This window comes from Pseudorasbora parva, chromosome 15 (assembly GCF_024679245.1).
Source record: "Pseudorasbora parva isolate DD20220531a chromosome 15, ASM2467924v1, whole genome shotgun sequence".
NCBI lineage: Eukaryota > Metazoa > Chordata > Actinopteri > Cypriniformes > Gobionidae > Pseudorasbora > Pseudorasbora parva.
Window position 1 is genome coordinate 7,146,739 of NC_090186.1, and position 18,946 is coordinate 7,165,684.

Here is an 18,946-nt window from a genome sequence, read left to right on the forward strand (position 1 = left end):
ATTTGAGTCCACATTTAGGCCAGGTGGGCAGTATGAACATTAAACTTCGAGTAAACCTCACTAAGGGACCCTCAAGCATTGGCACTCACAAAATGGCCTTGCTATACACTCTCAGTACTTCTATTAGGAGAAGGGAAAAATCAATAACGGTACAGGCTAATCTTTCACCACTGACTTGTGATGCAAATGTGACCTGCAGAGGAATAAACCTGTGACATCAGAGGATCTATATTAAATGGACCCCTGTATCTCCATTAATAAATCACATGAAGCACTGAGCTAAATAGCAGCTAACTATAAAATCAATCAAACTCTTTACCCTGAGACTCACGGCCTGGATTTTTCGAACCATTTGTCCTTTATAGGGACGTGGGTATACAAGATATTACACAATTTAATATTGAGATAGTAAACAACACATGATGCAATTAAATTATTCAAGTATTTTCATTTTACATAAAATGTACTAAATTAATAAATACTTTAAGAATAAATCAATATTCTTTTTGTCTATTACTCATTGAAAGCTTTAAAACTTTTTCCATATACTGCTTAGTTTCTTTTTTAACACTTCTACCTAAATATATATTTCTATCTAATCATTTATTATAACTGTTAAACAAAGAACTAATGAATATTGGAAATGGGATCTCATGTGCTCTCGGCCAAACTTATATGCCAGTAATAATAAAAAAGACAAATATCAGAGATATATCTTTGTCCACAAGTTAATTTGATTGTAGAAGGTTCAAACTCTTGGAAATCACACAGTGGATGCAATGGGTGGCAAAGTTACAGCTCAATGTCACATAGAACCGGTAAAACTACAAATCCTTGAGATGCGTGATGGATAAATTCCAGCACACAACATGAATGATGGTAAAACATATTTGGGAACAAACTGCTCAATCTCAGACTCATGTTTTATTCAATCCTACTTTAAGATGACAACCAAGAAAAAACAACATCTAAGTGAACGAACTTGAGTTTCTTTTTCCTCCTCCTCCTTTCTATTTATGAGTCTAATGCATTTACAGAAGAAGGGAGGGTGGCGTGCAGCCAAAGCAGAGTCGGTATTAGAGAAAGCTTTTAGCCATTCTTGGCTGTGGTGGCCACGCAGATGAGTAAGACTATTGATGGTTTTATCTGGACTCATTACGCTAAGAGCTGGAGAATGACAGGCGAGATGCCCTTGAGCTGATATTGAGGTATGACTGGACTGGACTGGACTCAACTGGTCTTGGCTGAACGGAGTTAGGTATTGATCAAAAGTTGTTCAATCATTTCAGGGGTATTCTGCTATGAATTGTGACTAGGGAACACATCTGTGACAAAATCATCTGAACAGTGATGGTTGTGGACATGAAGGTTGACCTGTGGGAACACCCTAAAAAGAACAGTCATTTAAACATCAACCAAATGAACTGGAATAAAAAATTAACAGATTTCAGCAGTTGGTTAAGTCACAGTGTTAGTAACATGGCTGGCTAAAGCCTGTTAGTGGTCTTCAAATGTTCTCTCAGTCGGGCTGTGCATCTTTTTTTACTTGATTACTTCTGGATGGCTGCTCTTTACTAAAAAAAATAACATTTTGTTGCTACTTATTCACCCATATGTCTTTCCAAAATGTACAACAATTAAACAAAATGTACTCTGAAGAATCTTCACACTGCTCCTTCCATACAATGAAAGCATAGAGTGGCCAGGAGTTGTACAGTTCCAAAAAGAAAACAAAAGAGCTCCATAAAAGTAGTTCAAACCATTTGTGCAATACATTCAAAATCTTCTGAAGTCATGAGATATCTTTATGTGAGGAACAGATTGACGTCATTATTCACTGAAAGTCTCCCCCTCTGCTGTATCTCTCAAATGTGATTCCAGTGTTGTTGTTTGTACCATTGAAATGAAACTGAAAAAATATAGATATTAGAGGAAAAACTTAGAAGAAAAACAAAAAATGATAAAATTTATAAATGAGAAATGTGGCTAACTAACTGAAATAAGTTGAAATACTAAAATTACTTGAAATATAAAAAAATGGGGGAAAAAACACTAATAAAAATTACATAAAATTACTAAAATTAAAATAAAAACTCTGAATATCAAAAAAATAAAATAAAAAAAAAATATATATATATACACACATACATACATACACACATACATATATATATATATATATATATATATATATATATATATATATATATATATATATATATATATATATATATATATATATATATATACACACACATACACACACACACACGTTTGTGTGTGTATGTATGTGTATATATATATATATGTATATGTATGTGTGTATATATGTGTGTATATATATATATATATATATATATATATATATATATGTGTGTGTGTGTTCTATGTATGTATGTATGTATATATATGCACGTATATATTTTATACACACACAAACACATATATATGTGTATATATATATATATATATATATATATATATATATATATATATATATATATATATATATATATATATATATAAAATACTACAATAACAATTGTACATATTCAACGATGTCAGTGACACCAAACGTCATTGGCAAGATTAAATTTCAGTCCATCGCAAAGCTATCATACCGCTTTAGAAGACTTGAAATATAAATGCATATGTAATATGAACTACCTTTGATGACTTTTTTTTTTGGTAGTTTTGCCAGCTATTGCGACTACGCTTTCATTGTATGAAAAAAAAAAAAAAAAGAGCATGAACATTCTTCAAAAATGTTTAATTTGTGTCCCACCAATAAACAACATGAGGGTGAGTAAATGATGACAATGTCTGGGTGAATGATTACTTTAACAGTGATTTAAAAAGGACAATATCAATATACATGAGTTTCTGCTCATTTTCTACAATGTCTGCTTATCCTCATCCCTAGCTGCATTTACAGGCGTCTGGAGGTTGTTGCAGATGCTATCGGGAGTACAACTGATGGTTGGCAAAAAGATAAGCAACCGATCATTTGATATCTGCGGCTGTAATCAGTCCATGTAAAACAGCCAGGGATTATGTAATACAAATGGAAGGAAGAAAATGCATAATACTCATGTTTGTGGATACTGCCTTTTAAACCCCCTAAGAATGTTGGGATAGTTTCCTATAATACTTACGATGAGGTTGCAGGTCCATGGATAGCAGTGAGTGGTCATCATTAGAGCCTAAAGCCTGTTAACGTCTGTGTTTTTCAACCTTTCTGGGACCAAATTCGAGGTAGTTCTAGCACAGCAGGCCTGAGGTGTATGTTTGTCCCTGAAGATAATCTCTGCCCCAATCACACATCAAGCAGGCAAGCAGGCCCCACACTCATAGCAGTCAATCATTATCTAAGGTCAATGATGGCAAGCGTCCCATAAAGCAACCCAGTTTGAGGAAGAGAGAATGTGCCAGCATTTTGGCAAAGGAAACAGACAGTGCCCAGTGTTCAAAACGCAACACTTTCTGGAAACACTCTAGCAGCAAAAGCTTGACATTGACACCATTGGATGATAGGGGGAATTTGATAGGCAAGAAAACAGCACCAGTTAACTCCAAAAGAGAGCAAAAAGCAAATGGCTAAATAGCACCCGTGCACCACAATTTATTGAGACTCCTGATTGATCCCACCTCAGGCAGCTGGCTGCTATTGCTGTCAGAGTGGGCGGTCTCAGGGGTGGGGCTGTCTTGGCGGGGTAGCGGTGGGGTGGGTGTGGCCTCTTCAGTCAGGACACTACTTGAGGACTCTTGCGACTGCTGGAGCGAGTCCAAGTGATTGGATATGGCGTCATCTGTCGCAGAATCACTATTGAGCTGCGTAAAAGGGAAAATTTATCAAGATTTATTTAGAACATATAGCATAACACAATTTAACACAGGGACAATAGCAAATTCTAAGTGTTATGTTGCATGGTGCATGTTAAAATGAAAAGTTGTTCCAGAGTTCTGCACTTTAATATTTCATATCATGACATTATGTGGCATGCTAGACAAAAAAATGTGAACCTGACAAGACCAATTGCATTCAAGTCTTATTTAAACAGTGTAGGAGGAAAAGGACAAAAACAGGAAAAGGAAGATGACTTTCACTCAGCAGCGTTTAAGGATCAGTTTTCTTTAGCTTTGTTTAGTAGCTCATGCCCCATAGCAAGCGAAAGGGTGCAATGTATTAGAGGTTTGAAATATAAAAAATAGTAAGCTTGCATCTAAACATTCATGCAGAAAAAACTATTTGAAGCAATTTAAGTAAAGAGAAGGCCCAGAAGGAATATGAAGATTTTTTGTGGAAGTTTCTGCAGATTTTTTTGGAAATGTAAACATGTTAAAATGTGTTAAATTAAACACTGGAATACACAAGATTGGTGCCCAGTTTTTTGAGCCAAATTACAGACTAGTCAAAGCTAGTTGATGAAGCCATAGGCCATAGATTTTTGGCAGTCAAGAGTTGACAGATTTTACAGAAAATCACGTAGTGTATGATGGACACTTTTTCAGCTTCAGACTATGAATCGGAGGATTTCAAAGGTGTTTGATATTTTAAGCAGATTTAAGAACACACATAGTTTTCATTTGTCATGAATATCTTTCTGTGTGATTTTGTGTTAGATTTTAATATTTGTGCAGTTCATTCCAGACTTAGAGAGTAATATCTTTTTTGAAATTATTATTGTTGAAAATTATAATCAAATTATAAAATTAACTGTACAAATGACAAATGTTTCAATTTTGTGCAATCTGCTAAATATTCTGTGTGGGCATTAAAAGGAGATCATGCTGTGTAAACAAATACGGCAAAGTTAGTATAAGAACGCAAGACAGCTAAACAATTGTATTAACACTTTCTCTGACTGGCTAGATCATCATTGAGAAGAAGGAAAAAAATTTAATAAAAAAAAAAAATTGGTCCCCATCACCTTTCTTACCCCCAATTAAATAAAAAAGAGGGATTCAAAATAGAAGTAAGGGTCAGATAATGGCTTTGAAATGCTAAAAATCAATGGTTGGCATGGTTGGGCGGCAGGGAGAAGTGCGGAGAGCACTTGTCTAAATACACCAGAAGTGCGGGTTATGCAGAAAGCAAGCGTCTAACCCCGCCTAGGTAGGCCGCAGCAGCGTCTAAGACCAATTTGGCGCACAGACACACCATGCCAGTGCCCCCTGTGTAAAGGGGGCCCAGAGGAGAGGGGACTTACGAGGTTGGAGCGGGTGAGAATCTGGCTAGCGCTCAGTACCTCCTCCTCAGATGACTCATCGGTGTCCTCCGGCTGGATGAGACTGGGCGTGCTGCCGGAATACTGGCAGTCCTGCAGAGACGGGGTGTCACCTTTGTCAATGCTATCCAGAGAGCGACGCCGCACACCCCAGTTGAAATTGTCCATGCTCTCCCCCTGCAGGTGGAACAAGAGATAGCCAATAAGAGGGAAGCAGATCAACTTTAAACTGAATGCTATGTGAATTATACAGAAGGAAAAGGTTCAGAAATTATATTAATACACAATAAAAAACACAATACAATATGCGCAAACACAGAGCACATTGGGGTCAGGGAACACGGAGAACTCAACAATGATGTTCAAAAAACTCAAAAAGATGCTACATATTCTACTTTAATTTAAATTTGTTTAATTTGCACCACCCATGTATTTGTGAAAACCATTAGCTACAATTATAAATACTATCCACTATAATATCCATGTGATTGGCTAGCAGGAAATTTCTGAATGGGTGCACATTTTCAAATGAATGATGATGCCAAACAATTATAGATTAAAACACAAACTTTTCCCTGAACACTGCATAACTTACCTGAAGCTCCTGGACGCAAAAGAGGAAAAAAGATAATAAGAGTGTTAGGGAGAGTTAAGACTGAGATCATGTGGAGGTGCACAAATGGACACAGGTGATGTCAGAGAAATACACACAGACTCTGTCTTTGTTTACTATTGTTAAAAGTGAATCATGTTTCAGTTCTGAGATGTTTTTAATAAAAGACTTTGAGTCTTGGATTGATTGCTAACTATCAAAATATGAGGCAACATGCCCAGAGCTTTTGGGCTCACCTCTCCATCCTCCAACTCAACATCCAGGAAGTCAAAGTCCTTGAAGACACCGAACTGCTGTTCACTTCCGGCATCTTCTGCTTGCACTTCCTCCTCCCGTGTCACTTCCTCTACAGTGGGGATCAGACTAGTTTGTTGGTCACCTGCATCCAAATCCTCATTTGAAGAAAACACAACCTACGGAAAGGAGGTGTAATTAGCTATTGCTAAGATTATGCAACCTAATAACATTCTGAATACGAGAAGATAAACGTACAGATGGGTTTTTAGGCAGGCCGGACTCTGGGCCGCATAGAGACAGGACATTCATCAGTTTCTCCCGAGTTCTCCTCTAAAAGCAGATAACAACATTGCCATTAAAATTAGAATTCAAATAAAGAAAACAAAAAAACCCATAACTATTAAGCTTTGACAGGTTTGCATAATAGTTGACACTACCTGTGAGAGCTGTGGTCTCTTCCAGCTGACTGGCACCAGCCCATTAGAGTTGGAACCAGAGGAAGTAGAGGAGGTGCTTCTTGTCACGGCAATTACTTGTGGTTTTCCATTACGCCCCGCTGCACTTCGCTGGTCTCCATATTTATGTCCTATAATAGGTGTCTGTGGGTCGAAAGGTTAAAAATACAGTCAAAAAAAGATACTATGATGAAATAACTACAATAGACATACACTGACAAACTAAATAAAAGACAGCAAAGACAGGTGCAGGCAAAGCACCTCTGAGATGTCAAAGTGGAAATCCAATGTTTTTCCTGGCAGTTCTTTAGATGAGTTGTTGAATATGCGGGTGAAAGCGATCTCCGGGGAGCCGGTCGACTCTGTGCTGTAGGAGCGCTGCACCTCATCAGGAACCACTAGACTCGCTGAGCGGGACACCACCAACTTCAAAATGTTTTGGGCCTCCTTCCAGTACGGGCTCTGTGGCAATGCACAGACACAACAAGCAACAAAACTCTTGAACCATATTTTACTATACTCTTTTAACCTCGAGGGACTCACAAGATGAAAAGCTTCAATAAAAACCACAGAGCAGGAAAGTGATGCTGCAGCTTATAGTTCCTCAAAAGTGCCTCTCAAAGCAAACAGCCCCCAAGCCATTGGTACAGACAAATACACACTACTGCAAAGTCCAATCTCCAGTACTACACACACAGGCATGGGAGAATGAACAAAGGAATCTCTTTAAATGGGACATGCATACTAAAATACATCATTGGAGAGACTGATGTTCTAATTATTGATGACCGAAAGAGTAAGATGCGCACACACCTGTACATATTTGCCAATAATCTTCATGATTTCCAGGTTAAACTGTTTGACAGGAGCAGCAGACAGGTCAATGTGACTCAGTAGACTGTAAATGATCTGTAGTAAAGACTGCTGCATGCTGTTCAGCCCTTTCTCCAACAACTAAAACGGAAGAGGTAAAAGGCCAAGAGGTTATTTATATACTTACTTTATGCATATATACAGTATATATAAAGTATATGCATAAAGTTACATGACAACACAGTTCAGCTTTGAAAAATGTGTCAGATTCATCTCACCTCAGCAAGGTATGTGACCAGGTTGAAGGTGATATCAGAGAAGGAGTCGTGCAAGTAACGGCACACCACATTGATCCAGTTGGTGCTGTCTCGCGAGTAGCTGTGTGTTGAGTACAGGCTCATCATGTGAGCAAGGTTGGCCAGTGTGGGGGACTTTTCCTCAGCGCACACTTTGGCGATCCGATCAGCAGTCTCCTTACAGAACCCTGTGGGGTTGTCAAAGTGCTGGACCAGGTGCGGCAGAAGGCACAGGATATTTAGAGGAAAACCTAAAAGGAAATAATTTAAGACAATAAATATATGGATACACACGCTCATTCATTTTCAAGACCCAGGTTGACAATTTTAAACAAAATCTCACCTGCTAGCTGTGAGGGGTCTATGAGTGAGTGTCGGGACACCGTGATGAGTTTACTGAGGAGGTGAATTGTGAGCTCCTGCGTTGCAGCTGAAGTGAAACCCTTCAGGAAGAGCGTCAGCAGGCCGGGGAAGTTGTACCACTTCAGTTTGGCCTGCACTCTCTCCAGCTTCTCTCTGCTGTCCACCTTCTCCAGGGGCATCTGGGCCAGCAGTCGGTTCAGCAGCTTGAGTGCCAGCAAGTACTCAAACTCATAATCGGACTCTAGCAGCGACGCTGCAATCCAGAAGACCGTCGCCATCAGATTGGTGGGGTCCGTCGGTGGCACCACCTCACCAGATCCTCCTCCAGTTCCACCTCCTCCATCGCCACGGACACCACCCTCTCGTAATGATGATAAGCTTCGTGTGCGGGCAAGGTTGCCGTGGCTTCCGCCTAATCGGTCGGCTACATCAAGGGTATTGCTGCGGCGGCGGTCTCCAAGGCGCTCACCCATCAGACTGGCTCTGAGAGAGTTGCTGCGAGTGTGGCTGTAATGGACATGCAGGAAACTTCCACTGCCGAGGTTCAGCTGTCCAGTACTTTTCCTATTATTGGCAAACTTGGTGCCTAGCAGAGGATCATGGGAGGCCCTACAGAAGATGGAGACAGCATTTTTAGTAATGTGCTGCATCCGATGGAAATAATGTTTTACCATAGCAGAGCGTGTCTTACTGTGAGAGTGCAGTAAGCAGGTCGTAGCTCTTCATCGTTTCAGCCATAGTGTCTATACCAGCCTCTAGTGTCAACAGCAACTCAATAACAAAACCCTGCGGGAGACAGATGAAACGTTTGATTATGACTGTCCAGGGATCAACACAAAAAAAATCCTTATTGTTGATTCCAGCTGTTGCTTTCTTATCAATACTTCTGGAACAGTGGGAAGTTTCTATATACCTGAGCCTCTTCCCCTGGATCTCCCACAGTCTCTACCAGACGAGACAGCACATCTGACAGCGTGGAGGCTGTGAGTGGCTGCTTTAGCGCTCTGAAGATCTGGAAGGAGCGACCAGCATAGTGACGAGATGAGCAGGACAGAGCGGTCTGCAAAGCAACTTCACTCAGCTCCTGCTCCAACTGATAACCTAATCAGACATGCATCAAACATAAGAGTTCCTTCATATGGGAGTTTATCCACTACATAATGCAGTGAAATTAGCATATGTAATGTCTTACCGGACGGTGTCTGTTTGAAGACGTTGACAACATGACGAAGGAATACACTTAGCTGATCAGCACTCTTGATGTTGGGGTTTTTAGGAGAGACGTCTTCATGGTTCCACAGCGGACCACGCTTCCTATGGGCCAACCAATCAGAAGATGAAGTGACAGCAGGAAATATCTAACACAGAACAAAGGCAAAGCAGGTGCACACAACTCCCAGTACGCACACAACTCCCAGTACGCAAACAAACTGTATGTATAAAAACACTCTGAATCAAATGTTCACACAGAAATGAGACAGAGCACACACACACATGCATGCAAGGCAACAATACCCTCTCCTGTTAGACATGGCTGCAGGCAGGGGAAAAAATAAGTTTACTTAACACAAAATAAAATACACATTCAATATGTATCCATACATAAACTTGCCAGGAACAACATTCATGTTTTGTAACAAAACTGCAGAAACGCATTGTAATTTAAAGCTTTTTTGTCAGTAAAAAATGTTTTCCTTCCCATCCTAATATGCCGAGACAACTATGAGCTAAAGTAATTTGATAAACAATAGTGCCCTATCATGGACCCCAGTTGAACTACAGTTCTCTTTCAACTTTATCAGGGTCAACAGTTCTGAAAAGGGATGGGTGATAGGGCCTAAAATATCCATATAATATTTTTTTATTTTTTCCATAACATTTGATATCAATATTTAAGGGTGTCCTACAGGATTTTTGGAGCCGCTACTGATCTATTTGATGGGATCCAAACGTATTTTTACAGAAATGAATTCAGGGCCTGAATTTCATTTTGGAGAATGGGGGGAATCCCCTCCTTTGGTGAATCTTATGGGGCAGATTTTTTAATTTAAAAGGGGGTCGGTATTTAAAATAATAATAATAATCATCATCTTACCTAAATATTTGATCATGCAGAGCATTTTTTTTTTTTTTTTTTTTTTTTTACAATTGGACAATAGCTTACACACAGCAAAAGCCTGTTTTTAATCCTTACAGTTAAACTTACACAAGTTATTAATTCAAGAGCAGTGAGTGTCATTAATGTTAATCAAACATCAAAAGACAAGAAAAATTAGGCTGCTATCACTTTAAAACTGAATGTACAGATCCAATACTGTTACTCATGCATTTTCTTTCTCAAATGTTTACGTTCACTAATGACAAACCGACTGTTTATGCATTTACTCGTCAAGATGGTAATTTTGTACATACATACATCTAAATCTTGTGTTTCCTTTTTGTTTTTTTTGTATTCTGTGTTTTTCGGTTAAATACAAATGTATCCTCAAAAATGTGTAAATTGGAAAATGGCAGAAGGTCATTTGAGTTAGACGTGTCGTTCTCCCACTCCAATGTAATATTTTTGCCTATTTTCAGACTCCCCCATACTTTTTTAAATTCAGATTTAAGAATACATTAGTGTGGTTTCTGTCTCCATCACAACTTCTAAACAATCAAAGCAACATAAGAAGGAACTTAAACCTTAAGACTTCAGCAGACGATGAAGCGTAACTTACCATGACATCAATCGCTAAGTTACTGGAGCAGAACAGACAGGCCCTCGTTTCATACTTTAAGGCTGCTACCTCATCACTGGAATCCAAGATTGACCTGATTCAATCTACTATTTCAGACTATAATCACAGGATCACCTTGTTGGAAACCAACGCTAATGTAACAGATGAAGGTCTACTTGCTCTGGAAAAGACATGCTTGGTCTTGTCAGAAAGTAATGCGGAACTACAGTAAAAAGTCACCAATCTTGAATTGCGCAGCCACCGGAACGGATCTAAGGGTTTCGTCCGTCTTCTTTCTTTTCTCTGTCGGACAGAGTCAGACACTTCTTTCTTTTCTCTGTCGGACTTTGCCAAAAATCGACAGAGCCCATAAAACTCTTGCAGCCAAGCCAGCGACAGCAGAGAAACCAATAGCAGTTTTCATCAGGCTTCATCAATACCAACAGAAAGAGCTGATACTACGTGAAGCCAGAGCTAAGAAAGGCAACCTAAAGTAACAGGGTAATCTGATCGCAATGTTTGAAGATTATGCGTGGATGTTGCAGCGCAAAGCAAAATTCTGACATGTCAAGGCAGACCTCTAAAAACTGGGAATGAGGCCTCCATTACTCTTTCCAGTGAGACTATGGAAAGACTTTTTATTGACGATTCTTTGTAGATTGACCGTGATTAAGGTTTCGGTAGCCTTGGTTTGTGTATGCTCCTATTTCGCTATGTAAAGACCCATTGTTTACTGTGTCGGCGACTCTGAGGACTTTATTTATTTTCTTATCAGAGTTCTCACGTTCATTTATGTTTTGCTCTGGTTATGAGTCTATTGTTATGGGGAGTTTAAATATATTGCATTGGGAGTTAAAACTCAGTAAACCATTTTCTACAGAGCCTGCCAATTTGTTTGATAAACACTGATACCAATGTACCAGCCCTAGTTCTAAAGCAACCTGGAGTAAAAATCTCCTCATTGGCACAACAAAGGCAGTCTCCAAAAGTTTACAAAGCCCCATACTTTCTTTGCCAGAAGCACTCTAGCACATATAAAACTCTCAAGCGAGGTTTGATCAGGCAGGATTGCATGTTATTGGAAGTGTATTAAGCACTCTGATAATGAAATTGCAAAGCTAAGAGGATGAATGACATGGTGGTCTGCAGTGACCCCCTCACCTTGAGCTGATGAACTCGATGAGGTTTTTGACCTTCTCGTCTTGCTCTGCAGACAGGTCCACCTCATTAAGGAGAGTAGGGGGGAGGTGAGGCAGGACTGAGCTGCCCAGACTGATACTAGAGGATGTGGAGCTGGAGCTGAGGCCAGAGTCTGTCATTGGAGATGGCTGGTAGTCTGGCATAAGCTCTGTGACACCTGGGAGACAAATTAATTAACAATGTTTTTATTCTTAGCATAAAACACTAGGATATGGTTAATATTCTAATTGGTCATTATTATTATTATTATTATTAATTAAAATCGATTAGGTAGAACTGTCTATGTGGTTGAGAGATTTTCTAAAGTACCTGTGAGGTTGAACTCCTGAACAGCAGGCTTGACTGTCAGAACTCTGGGTTCGTTCAGCTCTCGGTTGCGGAGCAATACAGATGCTAGTGACTGGATGCTGCTGTTGGTGCCCTGGACGACCAGCAGGTGGAGCAGCAAACGCTTGCAGTGCTCATAGACCTCTGGGTGCTGATGGTCAAAACCTGTACACACAAATAAACACAGAGCATTACAGGACATACAATGTGATACTTTTCAGAACTCTAATGATTTAAATCAGGGGTCCCCAATCTCGGTCCTGGAGCGCCACTGTCCTGCACAGTTTAGCTCTGTTTAGCACAGTTTAGCTCATTTAAAACACAGTTTAGCACAGTTTAGCTCATTTATATGCATTGATTAGCTGTTTCAGGTGTGTTTGATTGGGGTTGGAGCTAAACTCTGCAGGCCCTCCAGGACTGAGATTGGGGACCCCTGATTTAAATAAACTGTATAGTTGTATATGTGTTACCTATGAAGATGGCATGCAGTAGCAGGTGAAGGTACGCGCTCCATTCCACTTTTACCCCATGGTCTACAATGAGGTCAGTCAGCAAGATCACAGCAATGTTACACCTGTAAAGAAATGACAATGTGTTATCAGTGGTCAAATGCCAAGGAGAACAATGCTGATGTACATGTGCTCAAGGACATGTATGTCCTTCACCTGTGCAATGAGACTCCAGGTGTGGTGGTCTCAGGCAGGTAATCAACCAGTGGAGACCAGCAGCCGCCAGTGGGAGGAAACGGGAGGGGCTCTGGCTGGTTATGGTCCATCACTTTCAGACGCCAGTTAGCGTAGACAGGCATAGAGTCACCTAAAGTGAGAAACAACATGATCATACACTACAGTTATACACTACAGTTCAAAAGTTTGAGGTTTCTTACGCTCCCTAATGCTGTGTTTATCTGATCAAACATACAGGTAAAACAGTAATACTATAAATAATAATAATATTATTAGATTTTTATTATTAATAAGTAATAATATTATTAGATTTTAAAATAACTGTTTATCTATATTTTAAAATGTCATATATTACTGTGATGGCATTTTCAGCAGCCATTACTCCAGTCTTTAGGTGTTACATGATCATTCAAAACATACATTTTCAGGATCTTTTTGATGTACAAAACGTTCAAAAGAACAGCATTTTCTTGGTGTATAAATGTTTTACATTATAATAACAACATTATAATTAATTATAGTAACATTATAAATGTCTTTACATCTTCGCTGAATAAAAGTATTCATAAAATCTTACTGACCACAACATATTGTACAGAAATTCATGTACAGTAAAAACAACTTATTCAAACTTTATATTCACACATTTTTTGAGTCTGAGCAAGAGCAACATCAGAAGTTAGAGGGATCACTGTTTGTATTAAGACAGTGATGTTAATGTACTCACCCTTTTCCTCCTCATAGGACCCTCCTGAGCTGCTGCTGTAACGGGACTCCAGTCGATGGTGCTGTCTGTTCAGATTACTGTTCAGATTACTGTTCAGACCAGTGTAGATGTCCAAATGAGTGTAACTGTGCAGATATTTAGAAAGTTAAATGCAGGTTCCACCTAACATCTCCACAATTTAACAAAGTACTATTGAGGAAGCACCAAACAATGAACAACCAGTCAAGTAATAGCTGATAAACAGATATTGGTTTATTTTCAGTAGGATACAATTAAAGCAATTACTTTTTTTATTTTGACCAACTCAAAGAACAGGCTTGTAGGATTCATTTGTTTACGACTCTGACTACACTGGTTTTGTTGTGGGTACACAGTAAGGACAGATGAAAAGGAAATGTGTGTTTTTTCCCAACAAGATATCAGTATTAACTCTTACCTGTCCTCCATGTTGGAATCTTTGAGTTTGCTGTCATGGTGTCCATCAGGTCCAGGTACCATGGTGTTACTACTGGACGTTGTTCCTGGGGGAAAAAAGCAAACATTTAAACAAAATGAGAGTGAAAATGTGACAGTTTCCTTAAATCACATCATTTTGGATCAGGAAGCTATCTGTGAAATTTTGGTTTCCTGAATTGTTCCTACTTCAGTGAATTCTCTTTCCGGTTTAAAGATACAACCCTTCTAACCGTCTTAACCTTATTTATATTAGGTCATGTTGAGAAAGATAAGTAAAACACATATACCTGATGTAACAGAAGGGATCTTGTAAGAGGAAGTGATGCGGTAATAAGGTGGGTTATCCATATGAGTGACAGCTGAGGATACAGGGTCTGTTAGCTCCAGCTCATACATTAACTCCTCCAGCAGCTGCATCGTCTTATCCCTGCCCAGATACACCACCACTCGCTTGACCTGCAAAATGTCAGGAAAACCATTCAGAAACACAACAGAGTTAAGTAACACGGCCTCAAGCTCATCTGCTCAGGTATTGAGTATCTGGTGTATGACTGGCCAGGGCAGGTCACACTCACATAAGGCAGGAGACTTGGTTCACTGTTGACCCCAGACATGCTGATGAGGAAGTGCAGAATGATCTTCAGATTTTTGGGCCAGCTGTCCGCTAAAGTGGTCCAGACATTCTCAATCTCTGACCATGCGAACTCATCACCATACTGTAAAATTATACCATATGAACAATTATCTAATGATTTTCTTGAAAACTTAGGTATAAATGTGTTAAAATAATATATTTTCATCAGGACTTCTCAACTTCAGCCCTCAATAGCCCCTTTCACACATCAAGTCTTTACTGGTAAATTACCGCTAACAGATTATGTGTGAACAGGACCTTTTCAAAAATATCAGTAAATTTACCAGTAAAGGAAGTTGTAACATTACCAATAAATTCGAATTCGATTGAATTTTTTTTTCTTTTCGGTTTTGCATTTAATTAATTATTTCTATTTCTCTTCATTTTAAATATTTATCTCTGTTTATTTTGCCTCTTTTTGAGTGTGCCTGTGAGTCTACCCACTGATATGAGCAAATATCCAATCATATGCACTAAAGTTAGTGGGTGTTTAGCGCGTTTTAAAGCCTTGCCGGTTAAACATTTTATTTGTGCTTTACATGCGCTGAGCGCACGTGCCTGCCAAGCACGTGATTACTGGACTTACTTAGTAGTTTACTGCGCTAATACTGTCAAATACTCACAAGGTTAAAATATATAAAAACAGTACGTTATATCTAAAGTGAAAGTAAAATTGCATGGGTCTGTATATGAGATGAGAGAAAGTCTTAGCAGCACAGTGATTGTGAACACTTGTCCTTAAAGGGACTATAGAGCTAAATGAGTTTCAATAAAGATAAATACACACACCACATTCACATATGCACACACAGGATTCATAAATGCACACACAGGATACACAAATGCAAAAAAAAAAAAAAAAAAATTCACAAATGCACACACAAAATATAAAAACCACAGAAGATTCACAAATGCATACAAAATTCAGAATTGCACACAAAATTCATAAATACATGAAAAATTTAAAAATGCAAAGAAAATTTACAAATGTGCTCAAGATTCAGAAATGTATTTCTGATGCACACACAAATATATATTGATTTACAAACTGCTTGCGGTCTGTGAACTTCACTGCATTTGTGTGTGAATTTTGAGACTCCCCTGACTTGGCTCGACACACAAATGCCCTTTTTAAACAGGGAATGATCAGCAACCAATCAGATATCGCCCTTGTTTTCGCCAATCACAAGAACGCACCTCACGTAGGGGGATTGTTAACTTATAAGCCAATCATATGAACGTGTTCACACATCACGATATTATAATAATAGATTTTATTTATAATGCATTTTTTAATTCCGAAGAATCTCAAAGTGCAACAAAGTGCAACTGTCTGTATTCTCTGGCTAAGTGGCTAAACTCATCTCGTTGTCATGTAAGGGCCCTTTTCATGTTGAACAGACATTTTAATTGCATTTTGTTTCTGTTAAGAGGCACAAAGACGCCCTTTACATTTATGCCTGTATTAACTGTAATGCAAGCACCAATCCGGTTCGGTTTTTTTTTAATAGACTGTACTCACAAAGATATAACGATCAAGATAAACGTAAAAATTTGCCAGAGTTGTCCTTTAAGTAAGGTTTTTCAAGTAAAATAAAGAAAGAGTGTTACATTTTCTTCTAAACCTCTTTCTGTTCCTGTCGCCTAAGAATAGAATAGCAAAAAAAAAAACGAACCAAACCGAAAACAATGGTTGAAAACCGAGATGTGTATTGAACCGTGGACTAACTGTATTGTTGAATCCCTAATTTATATATATATAATTGTTCCAGATGTCCTGATATTTCTAGGTTTATTTAAGACAGTAGAAACCCTATCCAGTAGCCACATAGTCTGCATGTAGAATACGACCGCTTACCTTTGCAGTCATGAACATGAGGTTGTTGAGGATCATGGTAGTGGCATGTGGTGAACCCCAGCCCTCTCCTTTCAGCCAGCGACGGCTGTTCACCATCATCATCTCTCTTTCATGGGCGTCCTCCTCTTCCTCCGTCGACGGCGGTTCCTCTTGACGCCGTGCTGAAGGCTTGAAGTCCACCAGCTCCACGTTGTTCATCCAGGGTAGGAGATAATGCAGCATCACCTGTCGGCCACCAGGGTGTGCTGTCTGTATTCTCTGACTCACCTCTGAATAAAACCAACCACAATCTCGTTACAAACACAGCAAGTATGTAGGGGGAAAATGCTGCAAGCATTTATATTTTATTTTATTTCAGATTTATTAAAATGATGAAAGCGATGTTTCATTTTCGTAAAGAATAACACTGGTACCTGAGAAGATGGGCAGGGTGAGTTCAGGGTAAGTCCGTGCCAGTTCTTCACTGAGCTGGTAGTAGGACACGGAGTACAGGTGTGGGAGGGGCGAGGCTGGAGACAAGACCCCATCAGCACGCTGGATCTCCAGTTTATGGGCGTAACGGAACAGTTTTGGCTCCAAAATCTAATACCAACACATGCATACACAGAACTATTTACTACAAGTTACTGAGCTTGTTGCCTTTAACTTCAAACTACACTTGTTTTACCACAAAATGTGGCTGGTCACTTTACATGTCATTCAGATGATCCCACTTGGCAGTTCTTAGCCAAAATAAGCTGTAATGTGGACACAACTTTATGCTAAAGGCTGAAACACATTACATTATGTTTGTCCAGATTTTTGGACGAGTCAATGCAGGCTGCTGAAAGTCAGAGCCAGTCTGCAAATGTTGGGCAGTCGAAGTATGCAGATACAACACGCACTAAAAAAAGAACGTACTGTGTGGTGGCACAGATTTACAGCCACATTATGTACTTTTCTGCCGCTAGAGGTTGCTTATTCAAAACAAAGGTGTAGCTTGATGACGCCCTGATTCTGCAGAGCTTCCGCTTCTTCCGCTCATGTGTAGTTGGGGGAACGCAGAGCTGTTTTATCATCTTAGATACATTTAAATGTGTTGAGAGCTATGCTACAATTAGAGGTGGGCATAGACTGAATTTTTAAAATCTAGATTAATTTAGAAAATAATCTAGATTAAAATGGCTCATCTGAAAGCCCTCCCGAAGGCTTTCAGAATGTGTTTGCTACCCTCTCACATACGTTACGCTAAGGCTGCAATGGTACAGATTGCACACGGTTCGGTTTGTATCATGTTTTAGGTTCACGGTTTCGGTACAGTTATGTATTTACTATGTTCAGGGAAAAAAGGACTACTGTCAAATAAAAATAAAGAACAAATAACTTAAATACAAGAATATCAGCAGCCATATCACCCTGTAGCCCAAGACTGGTTTCCCACTGAAGCTAAGCAGGGCTGAGCCTGGTCAGTACCTGGATGGGAGACCAACTGGGAAAACCAGGTAGCTGCTGGTAGAGGTGTTAGTGAGACCAGCAGGGGGTGCTCACCCTGTGGTCTGTGTGGGTCCTAACGCCCCAGTGTAGTGATGGTGACACTATACTGACAAAGAGCACTGTCTTTCGGATGAGACGTTAAACCAAGGTCCTGACTCTCTGTGGTCATTAAAAATCCCATGGCACTTCTCATAAAAGAGTATGGGTGTAACCCCCGGTGTCCCTGCCAAATTCCCTTGATTGGCCCTCACCAATCATGGCCTCTTTATAATCCCCATCCACTGAATTGGCTCTATCACCCTCTCTCCTCTTCACCTATCGCTGGTGTGTGGTGAGCGCACTGGCGTTGTACTGTGGCTGCCGTCGCATCATCCAAGTGGATGCTGCACACTGGATGTAGTTGAAGAGAGACCCCTGACATGCGTGTGAAGCGCATTGGGTGTACAGTAGTACATTTGAAAGCGCTATATAAATGCCTCATTTATTCATTCAAGAAGCACAAATAAATACTATTGAGCAAAGATGCTAATAAAATAAACAAGGTTTTTCAGGTAGGTCTAACATTAGTTTTTAGGTAGATAAATTGAATAAAGTAATCAAATGTAAAATAATTGCATATTTCACTGTTTAAATTAAAGATTAATCCTTATTAAACTTATACAAGCTATTCAATCAAGAGCAGTGAGTGATGTCCTATATGTGATATGGGATATGAAGCATGATGGATATTTTGAGCCATGTTGAAAAATCAAGGTGGAGTTCAAAACAATGTCTGAGTGTGATCCTCAGTCAATTAGCTGGCAAGTGTATTATTTTAAAAGTTGTGTAGTGTATTCCAGCCCTAACTCTGGCTATGTGAAACA

The 18,946-nt window shown here is 39.4% G+C and overlaps 1 protein-coding gene and 1 pseudogene across 8 annotated transcripts in view; one reads left to right on the forward strand and one right to left on the reverse strand.

Annotated features, from left to right (window-relative positions):
- The window catches only part of fryl (furry homolog, like), a 109,914-nt gene that overhangs the window by 13,866 nt on the left and 77,102 nt on the right, over nt 1-18,946 (reverse strand). For 7 of the 8 annotated variants that reach the window (XM_067416932.1, XM_067416928.1, XM_067416926.1 and 4 more), the window contains 22 exons: nt 17,024-17,192; nt 16,611-16,879; nt 14,694-14,834; nt 14,406-14,574; nt 14,099-14,183; nt 13,663-13,787; nt 12,915-13,065; nt 12,720-12,823; nt 12,232-12,414; nt 11,884-12,079; nt 9,198-9,319; nt 8,919-9,106; nt 8,697-8,791; nt 7,986-8,614; nt 7,625-7,893; nt 7,347-7,487; nt 6,795-6,995; nt 6,516-6,677; nt 6,334-6,408; nt 6,078-6,254; nt 5,211-5,405; nt 3,649-3,831 (listed from right to left, as the gene is read on the reverse strand). In XM_067416932.1, coding sequence (XP_067273033.1) covers nt 3,649-3,831; nt 5,211-5,405; nt 6,078-6,254; nt 6,334-6,408; nt 6,516-6,677; nt 6,795-6,995; nt 7,347-7,487; nt 7,625-7,893; nt 7,986-8,614; nt 8,697-8,791; nt 8,919-9,106; nt 9,198-9,319; nt 11,884-12,079; nt 12,232-12,414; nt 12,720-12,823; nt 12,915-13,065; nt 13,663-13,787; nt 14,099-14,183; nt 14,406-14,574; nt 14,694-14,834; nt 16,611-16,879; nt 17,024-17,192 — 4,029 coding nt within the window. The remainder of the gene's footprint in view (nt 1-3,648; nt 3,832-5,210; nt 5,406-6,077; nt 6,255-6,333; nt 6,409-6,515; nt 6,678-6,794; nt 6,996-7,346; nt 7,488-7,624; nt 7,894-7,985; nt 8,615-8,696; nt 8,792-8,918; nt 9,107-9,197; nt 9,320-11,883; nt 12,080-12,231; nt 12,415-12,719; nt 12,824-12,914; nt 13,066-13,662; nt 13,788-14,098; nt 14,184-14,405; nt 14,575-14,693; nt 14,835-16,610; nt 16,880-17,023; nt 17,193-18,946) is intronic. The other variant, XM_067416927.1, reaches the window with a different exon arrangement.
- Nucleotides 17,988-18,104, forward strand: LOC137042284 (5S ribosomal RNA; annotated as a pseudogene).